Genomic DNA, 15,227 nt, shown 5'->3' on the forward strand with positions numbered 1-15,227 from the left:
CTCTAATCATTTCTCATCTTCTTAACGCATTACTTCAGAATGATTTCATCCCAGGTGGTGACCTCACATAAAATTCAATGTCAATTAATAGGAGCCAGAAAGCCTTGGGTTGCGTGGAGAATGGGAAAATACAAATAAAATACGCATGTGTTGGCAAGAGCATCTTTCTTTTGACTCATACCTGAGAGTTTAGTTTATTCAGTTGAGCTTGTAATCTCTCATTAGCCTTCTGCAATGCTTCTTTCTCCTCATTAAGTCTTTCTCTGTCAGATCTCTCCTTTCTGAAGTCTTCTTCATATATTTGTACCTGCAATTATTATGACCAAGTCTGTGAATTTCAGCAGAGCCACACAGAAATTTTAATCCACTCATTTTGTGTGTGGTTGCTTTTTAAACATCGGCCAACCAGAGGGCTGCATCCCCAAAGGATCCCTCTTTACAATCCTGCAACCAAAATATTTTCCCCCATCTTTTTTTTATTCAAATTAAAAATAGCAAACAAAGAGTATCCAGTGGCACATATCAATTGAAACAGTCCACAGCTTCAGTGTTCATAGACAAATGTAATTACTGGAGAATATCCATTTTAAAGACTATAAGTAGGACTGCAAAGACAATTAAAGACATAGATATTTTCAGGGGGCAAACAGTAGTAAAGAAAATATTCCCTTTTTTTCCCCAATCTTCTTTTCAATTACAAGCCCTTGTGAGCATCCTGGTGTTGATATATCACAAAAAAACAACTTCCAGCACACAGTCTGACATAACATTATCATTTTATCCAACCTAACAATTAACAGCTATGATTAAATAATATCCTGCCTTTTCCATAGCCACTGAACACCACATGACAAGATCAGCCTTGAGCCTTTCTTGTTTTATGCCCTTGCATTTGCCCATAGTTTTACTTTATATGTTGCTCTAACCATCTAACATTGGTGAAGACCAAAGGATTATGCTGTGAAGAAATACTGGTACAATTTAGGGTTGTATATTAATGATCAGAAGACTTGGGCTAATCAGGACTGTCAAGAAGTTTCAACCTTGCCTGAAACACTGTGGGAAGACATTTGTAGGAGGATGCCTTGCCCTAGAGTCTGGAAAAAGGATGAGAAAAAAGAATTGGCCAATGTGCCTTTTGTCTGTGATATGGGACCTTTGATTCCCCCTCTCAAACTGCTGACCAAAGAACTTACCCATCTCAGCAAAGAGGCAGAGGGGATCATTGACGCACAACTCAGAATGCAAACATGGGGGTTTGACCCAGTTCCTACAAGACAAACTGCCCCTTGAGGAATACAATATCTTTTCTCTTTCTATGTCACCAGGGGTCATAGCTCCACATCCTGTTTAAAAAACATCTGACCACCAGGGCACAGAGAGCAAACGTATTCAGAAGCAAAATACAAGTCCATAAGTTAATTGATACTAAGCTGGCTGGCTTAGTTCTTCAGCTAATGGACAGGCATCCACCTTGTGTGAACCTGGAGGTTGATGGCACTTCCACGGGCAAATAATAGCAGAAGTACACTGGAGTGGGAATGACTTTCAGAGCTTCCAGGAGTCCTTTTGTGTCCTTCCAGTTGGCCACTAAAACCTGCTGACAGTCTACTTGCAGAGTTTTTTTGCTGCAGCTCAAGCTCTGCCCATAGCACAGACTCCGTTTGCTTTTTGCTGGCAGCAGTATTATGACTTCACAGGAAGACTAAAGAAATGTTAATGCCTCAGGGAACAAAAAAAGTCAACGTAGGGCTCCATAAATTATTTTCATGACTTGCCTGTTGCAGCTAATTTTTGCAAGGTTTTTGGGGCCCAGAGGTCCCCCACTAGTTATAATCCCTTTCCTGAATAACAGGGTGTAAAAACGAACAAAGGCTGTCTGTGTGGCCACGTGGAGTCTCAGCTCCACAGCCTGTGGCTGAAAGAGGCACGAGTATTGTGATCCCCTGAAACAGATGCAAAGCTGTCACCTACTGAAATGTAGGTTTCTTGTACCCCTGTCCATCTGCACTCATCTCAGTGTTTCCACGTTTTTTCCCTCCTCCTTCACTCTCTGCTGTCTCACCTCCCTCTCAATCCCCGGCTGCAGGGATTTGCTGAAGCTGCAATAGAGCAAACTCTGTCACAGTCTGGTCAGATATTCTCTTGCTCTGAGAAAGGGAAGGACACCTCTCAAGGAATGGATGCCTTCAACTCATCTCTAGTGGCCAGAGGCAGGCTGATGACAGACAAGGCTGATGGCGAGACTGTCACATGGCTGTTCGTCCCAAGGATCCCTCTCTGTAAAGCTAAAGTCTCCTGCTCCACTTTGTGCAAAAGGAAGTTTGGATTCACTGTACTGATTTATAGAACCAGAAAAATACATTCATAAAATGGTCACCCCATGAGAATTCTGAAAAAATTTGGTTTACTCTATTTTATTATGTAGAATGAAATAACTCATTACTGTACAATCAAGTGCAGGATTGTATTTTCCAGCATGTGGCAAGCATTACATTAGAGAGCAAACTCTGGCTCTGCTGTCAAACGTGACAGAAACAAGTATTTTATTCCTATTGAATAAATTTTCCATTCTGATCATATCCATTTGTGTGTCAATAATGTTAATCTTAACACTGTCCAGGATGACAGACCTAAATTGCAGAACTATCTGTAAACTATCATGCTTTAACCAGATTCTTTCACATATGTAGACGGAGAGTGCACAACCCACTTGAATGGCTTGAAATGAAGATTAAATAAAAATAAATACACTTCCCTATAGTGACAGGCATACAGGCTATAGATGCAAATGTTTTGCTTCATACTTTGAAACTCTGCAAGACCAACGTTAATGAATTGTTTTGAGAATCCTGTTCTTGACAAATTAAGCTTTCAACTTCATCAAAATAAGAAACAGAAGACACAAGCAACCAATTCATCAGTAACTGATGAAGTTCAGCAGTCTCTCTGGATGAATTCAGCCTGTAACAAGGCTGCCAGGACAACTCCAAGATCCACAAAAGCTGTTTTGCTGCTAGAGGTCCTAGACAAGGCCTTGCTTCAGACCATTGGAAGGACTCGGTTTCACTTTATGGACTCTGCTATGATGACAGCATCTTAGGAAACACCAGTTTGAATAGCTTAGAGCTCCTACAGCTTCCTTTCAAAAGTACTATGTAGTGAGTCAACCAGACTCTGCTCTTGGGAATGAAGGCAAAACCACATAGCATGAAATTCAGCCAGACTTTCTTCTAGCCATTCTTACCTGTTGTTTGAGAACTTCAAGTTGGGTTCTCATGTCATCAAGGCTGTTTTTGTCACCAGTCTCTGAAGGAGTCCCAAGAACAGACGAGTTCTTTTTCAACACATCCAGAAGGGCCTGAAACATAAAATATGACACTTACTACTGAGACTCACCACATCAGAAAAAAAATTATTTTAATCCATTATAATGTTTTCTCTTTAAATAAACAGATTAGAGTGAGTCAGAGACTTTTCCTTCACTCACAGTTGCTTCAATTATACACACAATGTTAACCTCACTAATAATAACATGTATGCACGCCAAAGTCCAAGTTTTCTAAGTGCCCACGCTGCATCCATGAATCTGAGACAGCAGAGTTTAGAAGACTGTGTTTTTACTTACAACTACAACCAATAAATAACAGTGGAAATCGCAGTTGCAATTCTCATCCAGAAATGTCATTTACCTGCATAAATCAGAATTTGGGAGAACCAAGGTTTAAATTTATCTGGGTCCAAAAACAAACAACCCAAGACTGCTTAAAGAAGCATTCTGCCATATCCTATGCTTGCAACTATAGTAAAGTCTGAACAAAACTCTCTGCAGAAGGAGCACAGACTTCTTCAACCAGAACCAAAGGGAAAACTCCCTCTGAAAGGAAGTTATGTAGTCTCTGTAATGCGTCACTAGAGGGAGTTATGTATACACACACTACACAGAATGCTCTCATGCTATTTTTCAGTCAAATTCTGCTAGTGTACTTAAAATGTTTTATTGAGTAATATTCCACAGCAGTTCCTTGAACTTGAATAATTTTTAAACTACCCTTACCACTTTCTGTCTATAACCACACACTAAGCTTGTGTATTTGTTTACTCTAGCACAAATACTACAGTTTCAGTACTTTTCTATGTCTCTCACAGGATGTACTGACTCAGATAAATTCATTCATTTCAGAAGGCCCCGTTTTTGTTAATGGTCCCCAGATCCTCATGGCTGACCATGTACTATTCACGTCTTAAAAGAAGGAGGAAGATCATTTGGAAGAGGAAGAAGTAGGAAAAAAAAAAAAAAAAAAAAAAAAAAGCAAACAGTATCTAATGTAACACGAGGATTAGTAGTATTATGGACTTCAACTTCCATAAAGTACCAAAAGGAGAACAAAAGAAGAAAGCACTTCCTGCAAAGAGTGCAGAAGAGAAAAGGGAGGCCTTTTATCTGACGAGCTACTGTCACAAGGACAGTACAGAAGATAAACAGGCATATAATAGTGGCAAAGTTTGTGTACTATGTCGTACGTGAATAAGACTGGTCATAGATATGGAAGGGAAAAGATATGAATAGCTCACTTTGATCTTCCTTTTTTCCCTTCTGGCCACTGCTAATCTCTCTCAGCATATGACTCTTCAGCATTCTGCACGAATAGCAAAACAAATGATACAAACAAATTTCACATTGGCATTTAGACTGGAAGTTGTTTCCTAGCAGCTCCAACAGCCAGTGAAGCATTTGTATCATGATATTAGGTAATTAGATGGAAGGTATTGTGAGTTGTATGTTGCACAATAAATTACCAATCATAAAAGCTTCTTTCATTATGAAAATAAGGACAAACAAAAGTATTACGCAGTGATGCTATGAGCAAGACAAAGGATTATATTACTCAAGAAGAAGGATAACAGAAAACAGCTCCATGCAAGAAATACATAAAAATGAGGAAGATCTCACAGCTCACTGAGTTAAATTCAGCTTGACTTCATTCAATGTCAAATATTGTTCATTCGGAAATACTGAAAACCACAACCTGAAATTGCAAGATTAGCCACACAGAGTTTTTCTGAAATTTTATACATCAAAAAGGGAAATGTGTGACCAAAAAATATCTAGCTTCCTTCTCAACATTCTGAGAAGAATAAACAGTCCAATCTAATTGAAATACAATACATTTTTAGATCCAGGAATAAATTTTGAAGAGAATAGTCATAGAGACATGAAAAACTGGATGAAATAAAGCACAGTTTAACCTGACATCTTTCATTAAAAATAAGTAAATAAATAAATTACAAAAAAGCACAGGTTTTTCTTAACAGGGAAACACATTCCAGTCTAAGGTTGAATGACATAACTGAGATGGTAATGCAGCAGAATTATCCATTAAGTCTGGGAGAAGTTTGTCTAATACTTGATCTATACGGTAAACAGGAAATTCAATACTGGGACATGGTAATGCAAACTATTCTGGCATTACAGAATCAGTTTCATAATGCAAATATTAAAGCAGGATCAGACATCAAACCCTGCATTTTGGGCTCTCCGGATAACTGGATCAACACTGGATGAAGCTCAAAGTAAGTGTACTTAGACACAAGTAGTAATGTCTTTGATAAAAAGGGAACTAAGCAATTAAAATGACTGAGAGGCAAAATCATACATAAGAGCAAGTATAGTTGCATATTAAGAGACCAAAGGAACTGGGTCAGCTTAACTAAACTGCCCTCTAGTGAAAATATGACCGCCCTGTATAACTAAAGGTAAAAGGCAGGGGTAACAGCAGGAGTGAAGGAGATGTGCTACCATAAAAACAAATGAATATCAACTGGATAGAATAAATTCAGCCCAATTGAAAGAGAAGTGTCCAATGAAAGAAGAGATGCAATTCCAGAACAGCCTTCCAAAAGATGCAATGTAGAAGGAGTTTCAAGTATTTTTAAGAAAGAAGTTTGATTTAGGAGAATTTGTAAGAACTTCATGTCACTGAACTTGCAATAGCAGTTTTAGATGCATTCATGACATGAGATGTGAAGGATGCAGTTACATAGGAAGTCAGCATCACTTATGTTAGAAAGCACACTATATGAAATTGATGTTTCATTTAAAAGCATGCTATATTCATCTATATCTTAGTTCCAATAACATCATGAGATGAGAAAGCAAAACTAAACACTGAAGTAAGCTGTTTGTACAATAAAAAAAATGAAAGTCACAGGAAGGTTTTGAACAAGTCTTGAGAATGCATTTCAGAATGAGTTAGAAATCATAAATTCTGTCAGATTTTAATATGACAACATTGCTTCTTTCACCCTGAGTTTTGCTGGTCCTCCAGCTTATGTTGCACTTAAAGACACACAGCAATGGTTACTGCAGCGCATTTCCTCAGGAAGCGTTTGTGGTTCACCATGAAATATAGAATTGTTAGGAAACACCCACTGCTTCATGAGACCTTCTGATCAAACTAAGTTACATTTACAACCTTCCCTCCAGTGGAAAATTAAACAAAAACAAACCAACAAAAACTTTGTGCAATTCCATGGCAGTTTCCTCGACAATACATACACATGTGCACGAGAACATGCATACACCCGTGTGTATGTATGCATACAAGAGCATCTGTCTTGTGAAGAGAAGCCATTCTCTAACAAAACAAATGTAAAACAAAATTTTAAACTAATTTTTTAAAGCAGTGTTTCAGGAGATGCATACTAACGTATCTTTGTGCCATTTCCTATTTTTCTTCTCTTTTAACAAGGAGAACCCTAACAAGAACATAAATGTGGCACAGAGAAGTTTCACTGAAGAAGCCAGAGATTTTCTTTCTTTAATATTTACAGTATCAACTCTGCCGCCTGCCAAAGCAACATACCCAGGTATTTGCTAAATTCAGTTCATGCTTGTTTCCCCAGCTCCCTGAATCTGTCATCTATAGACTAACAGTGATTAGTTTGTTGCCATGAACAGACTATCCACCCAGGACTGGAAAGAAGATCATCAGGTGGTGCCAGTGCTTGATAGTAGAGGCCCTAGAATTAAAGGGAGAAGTGATTTTCTGGCCAGTGCCTCATTCCTGTTCCTACCTTATTGAGACGACTTATTTCACACTCATAGTGCTCTTGTTTTCTTATCATTGACACATTCTTCTGCTTCAGGAGCTTGTTTTCTTCCTTCATTTCATGTAGGGCTTCACTGAGGACCTTTATTTCTTTCTGGGATGCAAAAACACAGAGAAATGCTGTTGAAATGAAGATGGAACCATTTTTTCAGAACAGTTTTCAGAATATCCACTGTCTGGCAGATGTGCTGAATTTCTGGTGTCCCAAACACAGCTGTGAAGGAAAGTAACAGGAAGGCGGGTGGTTAGTAAAACCCAGATATGATAAAGTCTGTTGAAACCATTTTGACCACTCACCATGCGATGAAACAGAGGTAACACAGCAGACTAAATTCTTGCTCTCTACAACCTGCAGTTGCACAAAGGCATGAGAAATCTGGCAGGCCAAGGCAAACAGTAGCATACAAATGACCATCCCAGCCCCACTTCAGGCTCATCTACTCATACCAGGCACAGAGGATTGTGGAGTCCCAGCCATTCTCAATGTCACGTAACATCATAGATAAAACCACTTACACTGTCTGAGGGCTTTATCCACCACTTGAGAAACTAAGGCAAGCCTTAGCCTGCTCAAGAATTACCATGCTACCAACCAAGGCTTTACAGAAACCCACTTTTTTGACCCCACCACAGTTGGTGCCTTGAACTTGACTCTTCTTGGTATGCCTGTCCACACTGCTTCCTCCCAGTGAGTTACCACAAAGATGTTCCTATTTGCAACAAGGCTCACAGTATTCTTTCAAGGTAGTATTGTAAGAATTAGTAGGCCAGATTTGCCAAATTAAGTTTGACTCTCTTTTCCTATTGCTTTCAGCAATTTTCAGTTTACAGTGAGGGGAGCTAAGATTCAGTTCACAGCCTGAAGTAGCTGGTGATATGTAAGCTTCTCTCTTTCTCAGGGAAAAGCATTCCTTGCTAGACTGCTTTTGTCACACTGTCTGCTACTTACATGTATTGAACAGAATGGTTTGTTCTACTAAAAAAAAGATATTTCAAATACACCTCTGCAGCTGCTTTATGCGATAAAGAAATGAAATCCAACAATCACACACATGTGATACCATATGAATGCTCTGTGCAACAGGCACACTTCCGTGCAGCCAACTATGAGGCATTCATGTTTGAGCTCATGAGATATGAATTGCAGTGTGCATATCAAGTCAAAAATACCCTTGAGAAGTTGCCAATTACTCAGGAGATAGCTTTATTTTCCTTTGTTCTAGGCTACTCGGAATGCCCATATAGAAACTGGGGAGCTAGCTGTTATGTTTTTATTATATTCCATTACCACCCTCTTCTAGCTCCTGGCACACGTTCTTAGCAGAGACTGATAGCTTAGAGAACATGGCTATTTGCAAGTAAAGATTTCTAGTTCATTCATGTTTTTGAACCATCTGCATTCTTATTTCTTCTTATTCAACTCTGAATTTTAGGTGTTTTGGCACCTAGACTTCACTGCCTATGGGCATGTAGTCAAGCCCAAAAGGAACAAAAAATTTTGCACATCTAAAAGCATTTGTTTTCCTCTGCAGGCCGTGGAGGTCATGGGGACAGATAATTAAGTTCACAACATTGTCTTTCTGAGACATACCTTCAGATGCATCAAAAAAGGAAACAGCCCTGTAAGATAGCAGTAGTGGGTAATCTACCCCAGGACTATTTGCTGCTATTGGCTTTCCTAAAAGGTTCAGGAAAGCATGCAGAGAATGGCTACTCTGCTTCTACTCTACTATGGCTATGGGATTAGATTAGCAATTAGAGAGCAAACATCTTAACACTCAGCTCTGGGAATAGCCTTCTGCAGCCACTCCCAACTCCGTGGCTATGGGATGGGATGTGGAACATCTGAAAAGGAAACTGTTGCTAGCTTCTAAGGAAATCTTATATATATATATACATATATATGCATGCATTTAACAAAAAATAAATGATGTTATGAAGAATGTTAATTGCTTTAGAAAAAAATATATAGCCCTACAAATCTAACCTCAGTAAATTTGTCAGTGTGGGTCCCTTCGCTATGCTGAACAATAATGACAAATCTTATTTGTGTGCTTTCAAGCTGAATATCTTTAAGCATTTCTCAAGATCATCTCTTGGAATTGCTTTTTCTTCATCTAGCCCCATGGGCAGCCTGGGTGTTGATGTATTAAAAATCATGTTGCTCATTTAAAATTCTCTGCTTTTAGCAGCTACATCTGCAAGGGTATAGATCTTCTGCACCCCTGCAGGGCATCCAGCAGGTAAAGAAATTCAAAGGGAATAGAAGCACTTTCTGGCTTACTATATAATTTGTAAAGAAACTGATGATCTGAGGCTGGAACATGTAAGGGGTTTCTGGAGTACAGAGTTATTTTGTTCATTATTTGTGTATGTAGTTAGAAAAATAAAAACTATACATGGAGAGTACACCCTTTCAAAAACATAGCTATTTTTCACAGCTATCATACTGTAAAGGGTGGGCAATAAAAACTTCTTTAGTAATATGAACAGGAAGATGGATTGTCTCACCTTGTCTGCACACTGAGGGTAAACACAGGCAGTGATTCAGCATGTTCATAATGGCACAGTTTGCTTTAAAGCATGGAAATGGTCTGTGGGTTTACTTTAGTGGAAATGCTTCAGGGATCTGACTTCCATTGCGCATCTCTATGCAAGAGCCACTGCCTAAGGACTCCTAAGAGAGGTACCTGACTATTCTCAGAGCGAGGTGAATGCTTCTCTAGAACAGAGAGCTACAACTGATCAGCCCCATTGCTTTCAGCACTTAATACCTGTAATCTTTAAGGGGACCTAAGAAAGCTGGCTGTAAACTGTTGACACTAACCTACATGTAAAAATGTGTATCAAAAAGTGGGGGTTTGGAGTTCAATTCTTTCCCTTAGTATTTATTGCCAAGCATTTTATATAAATCTGCAGCTCTCCCACTTAAAGTCACTGTAGTACCTTCTTTCACTGAGCACTCAAAGAAGTTTACCCTGAAATCATCACTTAGGCAGAACACCTCTGCACTGTGCACATCAATCCGCCCTTAATTCCCACACACAGACTACTGCTGTGCGGTCTGACAATTTCTATGCAAATGACTGTCTCACCGCGTAGACTTCTCTGATCAGACACTGCCTCGAGTCCAGTACTGAAGAGCACCCAACACCACAACCCCATCTACTGGTTGTACAAAAACTCACACCATGCAACCCGCTAGAAAAGAGAAAAGGCGGAACAGCGTTCAGCTCTAGGTAGCAGAATGCACCCTCCTACCGGTTCCTCTGATGGTCTGTCTCTTTCCAGGACCTGCAACCTCTCCGTCTCTGGAGGCTGTCGATGTCTTTCCTCCTCCAGCTTGCTGACTTTCCTCTCTGACACACGCAGTTTTGCTTTCACTTCTGCCAGCTGAAAGGCAAATAACATACCATGGTGGGCTGACTGTGCATCCTGAAAGGCTCAGCGCACCAAAGGTGCCTCGGCACCCCTTCAGTTCTCAGTAGACCAGTGTAAAGGAGTGAGTCTGTTTGGCTGTAAAGCTCCCAGTCACTTACTTCTCCTCCCACCTCCCTGACCTCCAAGCTCTGCTGCTCTGTTTGAGGAGTCTTAATGACTCTGGGCAACTGCTTTCATGGTGCTCAATCAGTTGACGCTAGTACAGAATTTGCTGCCAAGGCACAGCTACCAAGGGGTTGTTCCTCTGTATGAATTCTTCATTCCAATGCTTTTCTCCTTTCTCTTTGCAATATGGACCAGCTCTGCTCTAGTACACATCCAAAGCAATCTAGCCGGGGGCACAGAAATGTATGATATTAAAAGAGTCATTTGAATTCTTCTCCTCCTTGGGGAAAATAAGTAAATAAATAAATCAATAAATAAACAAATTAAAAAAAAAAATCAAGGAAGAAATGATCTGGATCTCAGTAAAACTTACTGGAACAAATTAGAGAGAAAATTTTCCAGATAAGCACATGAGGTCATTCATCCGACTTCCTTCTCATAGAAGGAATTAAGAGATGAGAAGTGTCAGCTTACAAAGCGATTTGGTTTTTGGAGTATCAAAAGAAATTGCAAGCACTCCATTAATAAACCGGAGTGGTAAATACCACGAGAGGTGGGACAAGAACCAGCAGATACATAGTGACGTGGATCAGTGGCTGGACACGTAAGAAACCACAAGTTACTTTTCAGTTAATTGTGCTCTGAAGTGCCCTTCTGGAAGATATGAAGATCTCTGTCATGTCCAGCCTGGCTCCCTACTCAGAGAGATGGTCTGCTTCTCTGCTCTCATGTTATTTTACCCCACTGAAAGTTGTCCATGCATTATCTTCACTTGTATGTGATGAAGTATTTTTACCTATGTGCACAAAAGACAAAGTAAATATTATGCCTCCTGCCCCTATCCCTTCAAAGATACACACTATAGATATGTCTGATATGTCTGCCTGTTTTTTAAGCACAGACTTAACTAACTAGCAGCACGTAGCATTCATATTCCAATATAACTAATCAACGTTGTTACCTGTTTCTCATAAAGCTGTTTCATGGTCCTAAATTGATGGTCCCATTGCTTATTCACCTCCAGAAGCTGTAATTATTAGGAAGTCACAGTAAATAACTCTTATTTCAACACTGTCAATAAATAAAAGAGACTGGCATTCTGGTCCTCTCATTATGAATGTTCACAATCTCCTTGTTACCTGGCCAGTTCATATCAGAGAAAGCAGGTGGAAAGTTTGGCGAGCTTTATGGCCCATCTGTTGGTTATTTGCTATTTCAGTTATAGTACAGGAGTATACAGGAAGTAACAATCAGAAAACATGCAAATATACAATAAACTATAGGTGAATCATTAGCAAGTCTGAACAAATTCCCAAGCTGCAGTTCCTACATGGCCAAGGACTTTTTGTTAGGCTGCTTTAAGTTACATAAAGGTATTTGCAATTAGAAGGTCACTGGCTTCAAAAAGTGAATAGAACATGCCTATTAATTGCAATTACTACTGAGTGCAGAGCTTGCTTGCCTTTCTCAGTACCACTAAACTGAAAAATAGCAGGCATGCAAGACAGGGAAGTCTTGCAAACAACTTTCATGCAAGTGTTACAACTAAAATCAGTGTGTGTGTGCATTTTTATTGAAGAAAGCCAAAGAGGTCTCTCAGAAACATATTGATTTTTAGGATACAGGATCACACTTTGGGATGCTCAGCAAGAAATCAGCTCCAGTCTGCTGCTGCCTGTGAGTAAGACTCCATTTGCCAGCACCCATAGTGATTATGTGGCCTCCACCATAGGGATCATTAAGAAAATTTGCCCTTTATGGCATAAAAATCTCTGCTTTTCTGGATTCATATCTATGTTATATTAGGTGACAATTTGATTTTGGAAGTGGTTCTCAAAATATTATATTATGCATAAAGATTATAGCTATAAAGGTTAAGGGTAGGTAAATTCAAGATTACCTCTTGTCTCTGTCTTTCCAGTGAGAGGATAAGTCGTTCCTGAGAGTTGGCTAATACAGTCTTCTGTTTGTTTGGTAACATGTGCTTTGACTGGAGGGAAAAAAAGTGCTTAAAATGAATGTTTTCAGCATTCTCTCTTCAAGTCAATATTATCAAATAAAACTCTCATCCACCCTGCTACGTGTACATGTAAAGAATGTGAAACAGCAACATTTTCTTACACTGTATTTGATTTCGGCACCTCAGCACTCTCTGGCAGTGGATTCTGAAGAACACATCTGTTTTAACCCTGCTTGGCTTGTGCTTTAGAGACATTTTGCAAATAGATCCCAAAATAAACAGGATTATGACTATTTGCACCATCTCAGATGCAGAACATAAAAAAGGCTTTTAATCATTGTACAAATACTGCAAGTCACAGAAGTTGAGCATAAGTTAAAAGTGGGTGCAAGTAATTCCCTTCATTTACAAGAACTAAAATATTTAGTAATGATGCACCCGGTAAGTGTTTGCAGGCCTGGAGCAATCATCTTTAAAACAATGGGTTCAAAACAAGCAACAGAGAAAATGAATTGGCTATTTGAAGAAATGAGGAAAATCAGCCCAATCTGCAGTTCTTCCATAAAACTTGTACCCATGCAGGACAACAGCAGCTATGTCCTCATTTCTGTAATGGCAACGCCACATATTTAATTTTCAAGAAGATTCTATGGGTTGTTACAAAGGTATACAAGTGATGCTTTAGTATAAGATAATTGGCCTGGAAAAAATGTTCATGTTCATCTAAATATACTACATCAGATCAGGCATATTTTTCTTTCCCTAGTCTGAATTCTAATCAATAAATGAGAAAAAACATAGAATAAGTGTGAGCACTTCAGAGATCTTGTGACTCCCGAAGTAAATTTATTCTCTTCAACTAAAGAATTTAATGCCAACACCAAAGAAAAAAAAATCACAGAATATCTTTGTTGTGTTTTTTTTTTTTTTTTCCATAGGTACAAATCCTGGCCATGTATTTAACCCATGGCCAGTCCTAATGCTGGAGCACTTGACTTCAAGAAAACAATCTCTCTTCCTGTAGAAGCTCACCAACACATTCAAATTAATGCATCTAAAACAATTACATGTCCATCAATTGAGTTATTCACGTGATGAATTGTTTTCGATTGTTTTCCACTTCAGAGGGAGCTGAAATATTCACTTACTTCTAGCGGATCTGCTGGAGCTTCCATCTCACCCACATCTGCCCATGTGCTCTCAAGATGGCCTTGAGCATTCGCTTCACTGCAGGTCTTTGAAAGAAGAAGGGCAACGAAAGATGATGGGAAATGCACAGAAATGAAGGAGAAACACGAGTGCTGCGCGTGGAAGCAGTGGGGAGTGAGGACTAGATGGTGGAATTTTGATTTTAAGCTTTTCCTCCTTCCTATCTGGGACTTCCCAGAATGGTTTGGACACACTGCCTATGACTAATGCACCAGCCAAGGCAGCACTGAGTGCTCTGTATGTAAATTGCAATTGACCGGACAGTTTGCCTCTGAGAGGAAGTTAAATGTGTAAGGGAAAGAAGGGTACATTTTTCTCAGCAAGTAGGACAGCAGGGTTTTCTACCCCTGCTTTCACATGTAACAAAGCACTTACATAAGTATGGTAAATACTGAGTGACAGTAAGACAGTGTGAACTATCATCACAGAATCATGATAGCTAAAATTAGTGAATCATGCTTAGAAAGGCTGTGATTTTAACAGATATGAGGAAGAGGACACCCATACAAAAACCAGGATGTCAGGGGGAGCACCTTAACTGGAAAACTGATTTACTTTCCTTGAAGAAAGGCAGCACAAAGACGCAGAATGTCAGATTTTGTTCTGATGTCAACGACTTGCAGTTTTAGTCAGTAACTCTAAGCATGGTTCTAGCATCACGGTACTCAAGTTCTAATAGTTTGAACCTATGTCTTAGTTTCCCATTTGGAAAAAGAGGCTGACCTTACCAAGTTAAACTCACAGGAAAGATCAACAAGTAAAAAATTTTCTACAGACTTCACACACAAAGTAAAGAGAAAATATAAAAGCACAAAGCATAACTGTCTTCAGTCTTGGAATTCTGACTGGTTATGAATTCAATAAGGAAAGATGAAAGAAAAATAGTTTTCCTTATTGTGGATCCCTGGGTCTGAAGCCTTTTTTCAGTGAGGGCAGAAGTTATTCCATTGCTTGAAAAGCAAATAAAGACTGGCCTGTGAAATACGACATAGAAAAATATATTCTTCAGGAGATCTTTCAATTTGGAAAATGGCATTAATCAAACTAAAGTAATCCTGTGAAATGGTGGAATTTGCTTGCCACATTCCAGCTTTCTAGTTCAGAATGTGTGACTAGGCAGATTCTGTTTTCCAAAATACAAAACCCAGTCTGGGAGAGAGCTACTGTTTGAAAATATTTGCACATGAAATATATCCTCCCAACCCTGACGCTGTTCTCAAGTCTTCTCTTTTGTGGAGCGCCTGCAAAACTTGTGGGTTATAAAAGAAAAAAGCTAAAAGACACATTTCATTTTAGTAAAGATACTTTAGATTCTACATGGAAGCCATTCTACCCATCAAAAAACAAAAGCATTTCATCCATATGTTTGGCAGAACCAGCCTTTGAGTACATATCCCTTC

At 39.2% G+C, this 15,227-nt stretch overlaps 1 protein-coding gene across 1 annotated transcript in view; it reads right to left on the minus strand.

Moving 5' to 3' along the window:
* The window catches only part of TNIP3 (TNFAIP3 interacting protein 3), a 69,127-nt gene that overhangs the window by 13,083 nt on the left and 40,817 nt on the right, over positions 1-15,227 (minus strand). The window contains exons 4-10 of the mRNA XM_072335790.1: positions 13,767-13,853; positions 12,559-12,648; positions 11,620-11,685; positions 10,374-10,505; positions 7,078-7,206; positions 3,248-3,361; positions 182-307 (exon numbers count right to left, since the gene is read on the minus strand). Coding sequence (XP_072191891.1) covers positions 182-307; positions 3,248-3,361; positions 7,078-7,206; positions 10,374-10,505; positions 11,620-11,685; positions 12,559-12,648; positions 13,767-13,853 — 744 coding nt within the window. The remainder of the gene's footprint in view (positions 1-181; positions 308-3,247; positions 3,362-7,077; positions 7,207-10,373; positions 10,506-11,619; positions 11,686-12,558; positions 12,649-13,766; positions 13,854-15,227) is intronic.

The sequence above is a fragment of the Excalfactoria chinensis genome, chromosome 4 (genome assembly GCF_039878825.1).
Source record: "Excalfactoria chinensis isolate bCotChi1 chromosome 4, bCotChi1.hap2, whole genome shotgun sequence".
Lineage (NCBI taxonomy): Eukaryota > Metazoa > Chordata > Aves > Galliformes > Phasianidae > Excalfactoria > Excalfactoria chinensis.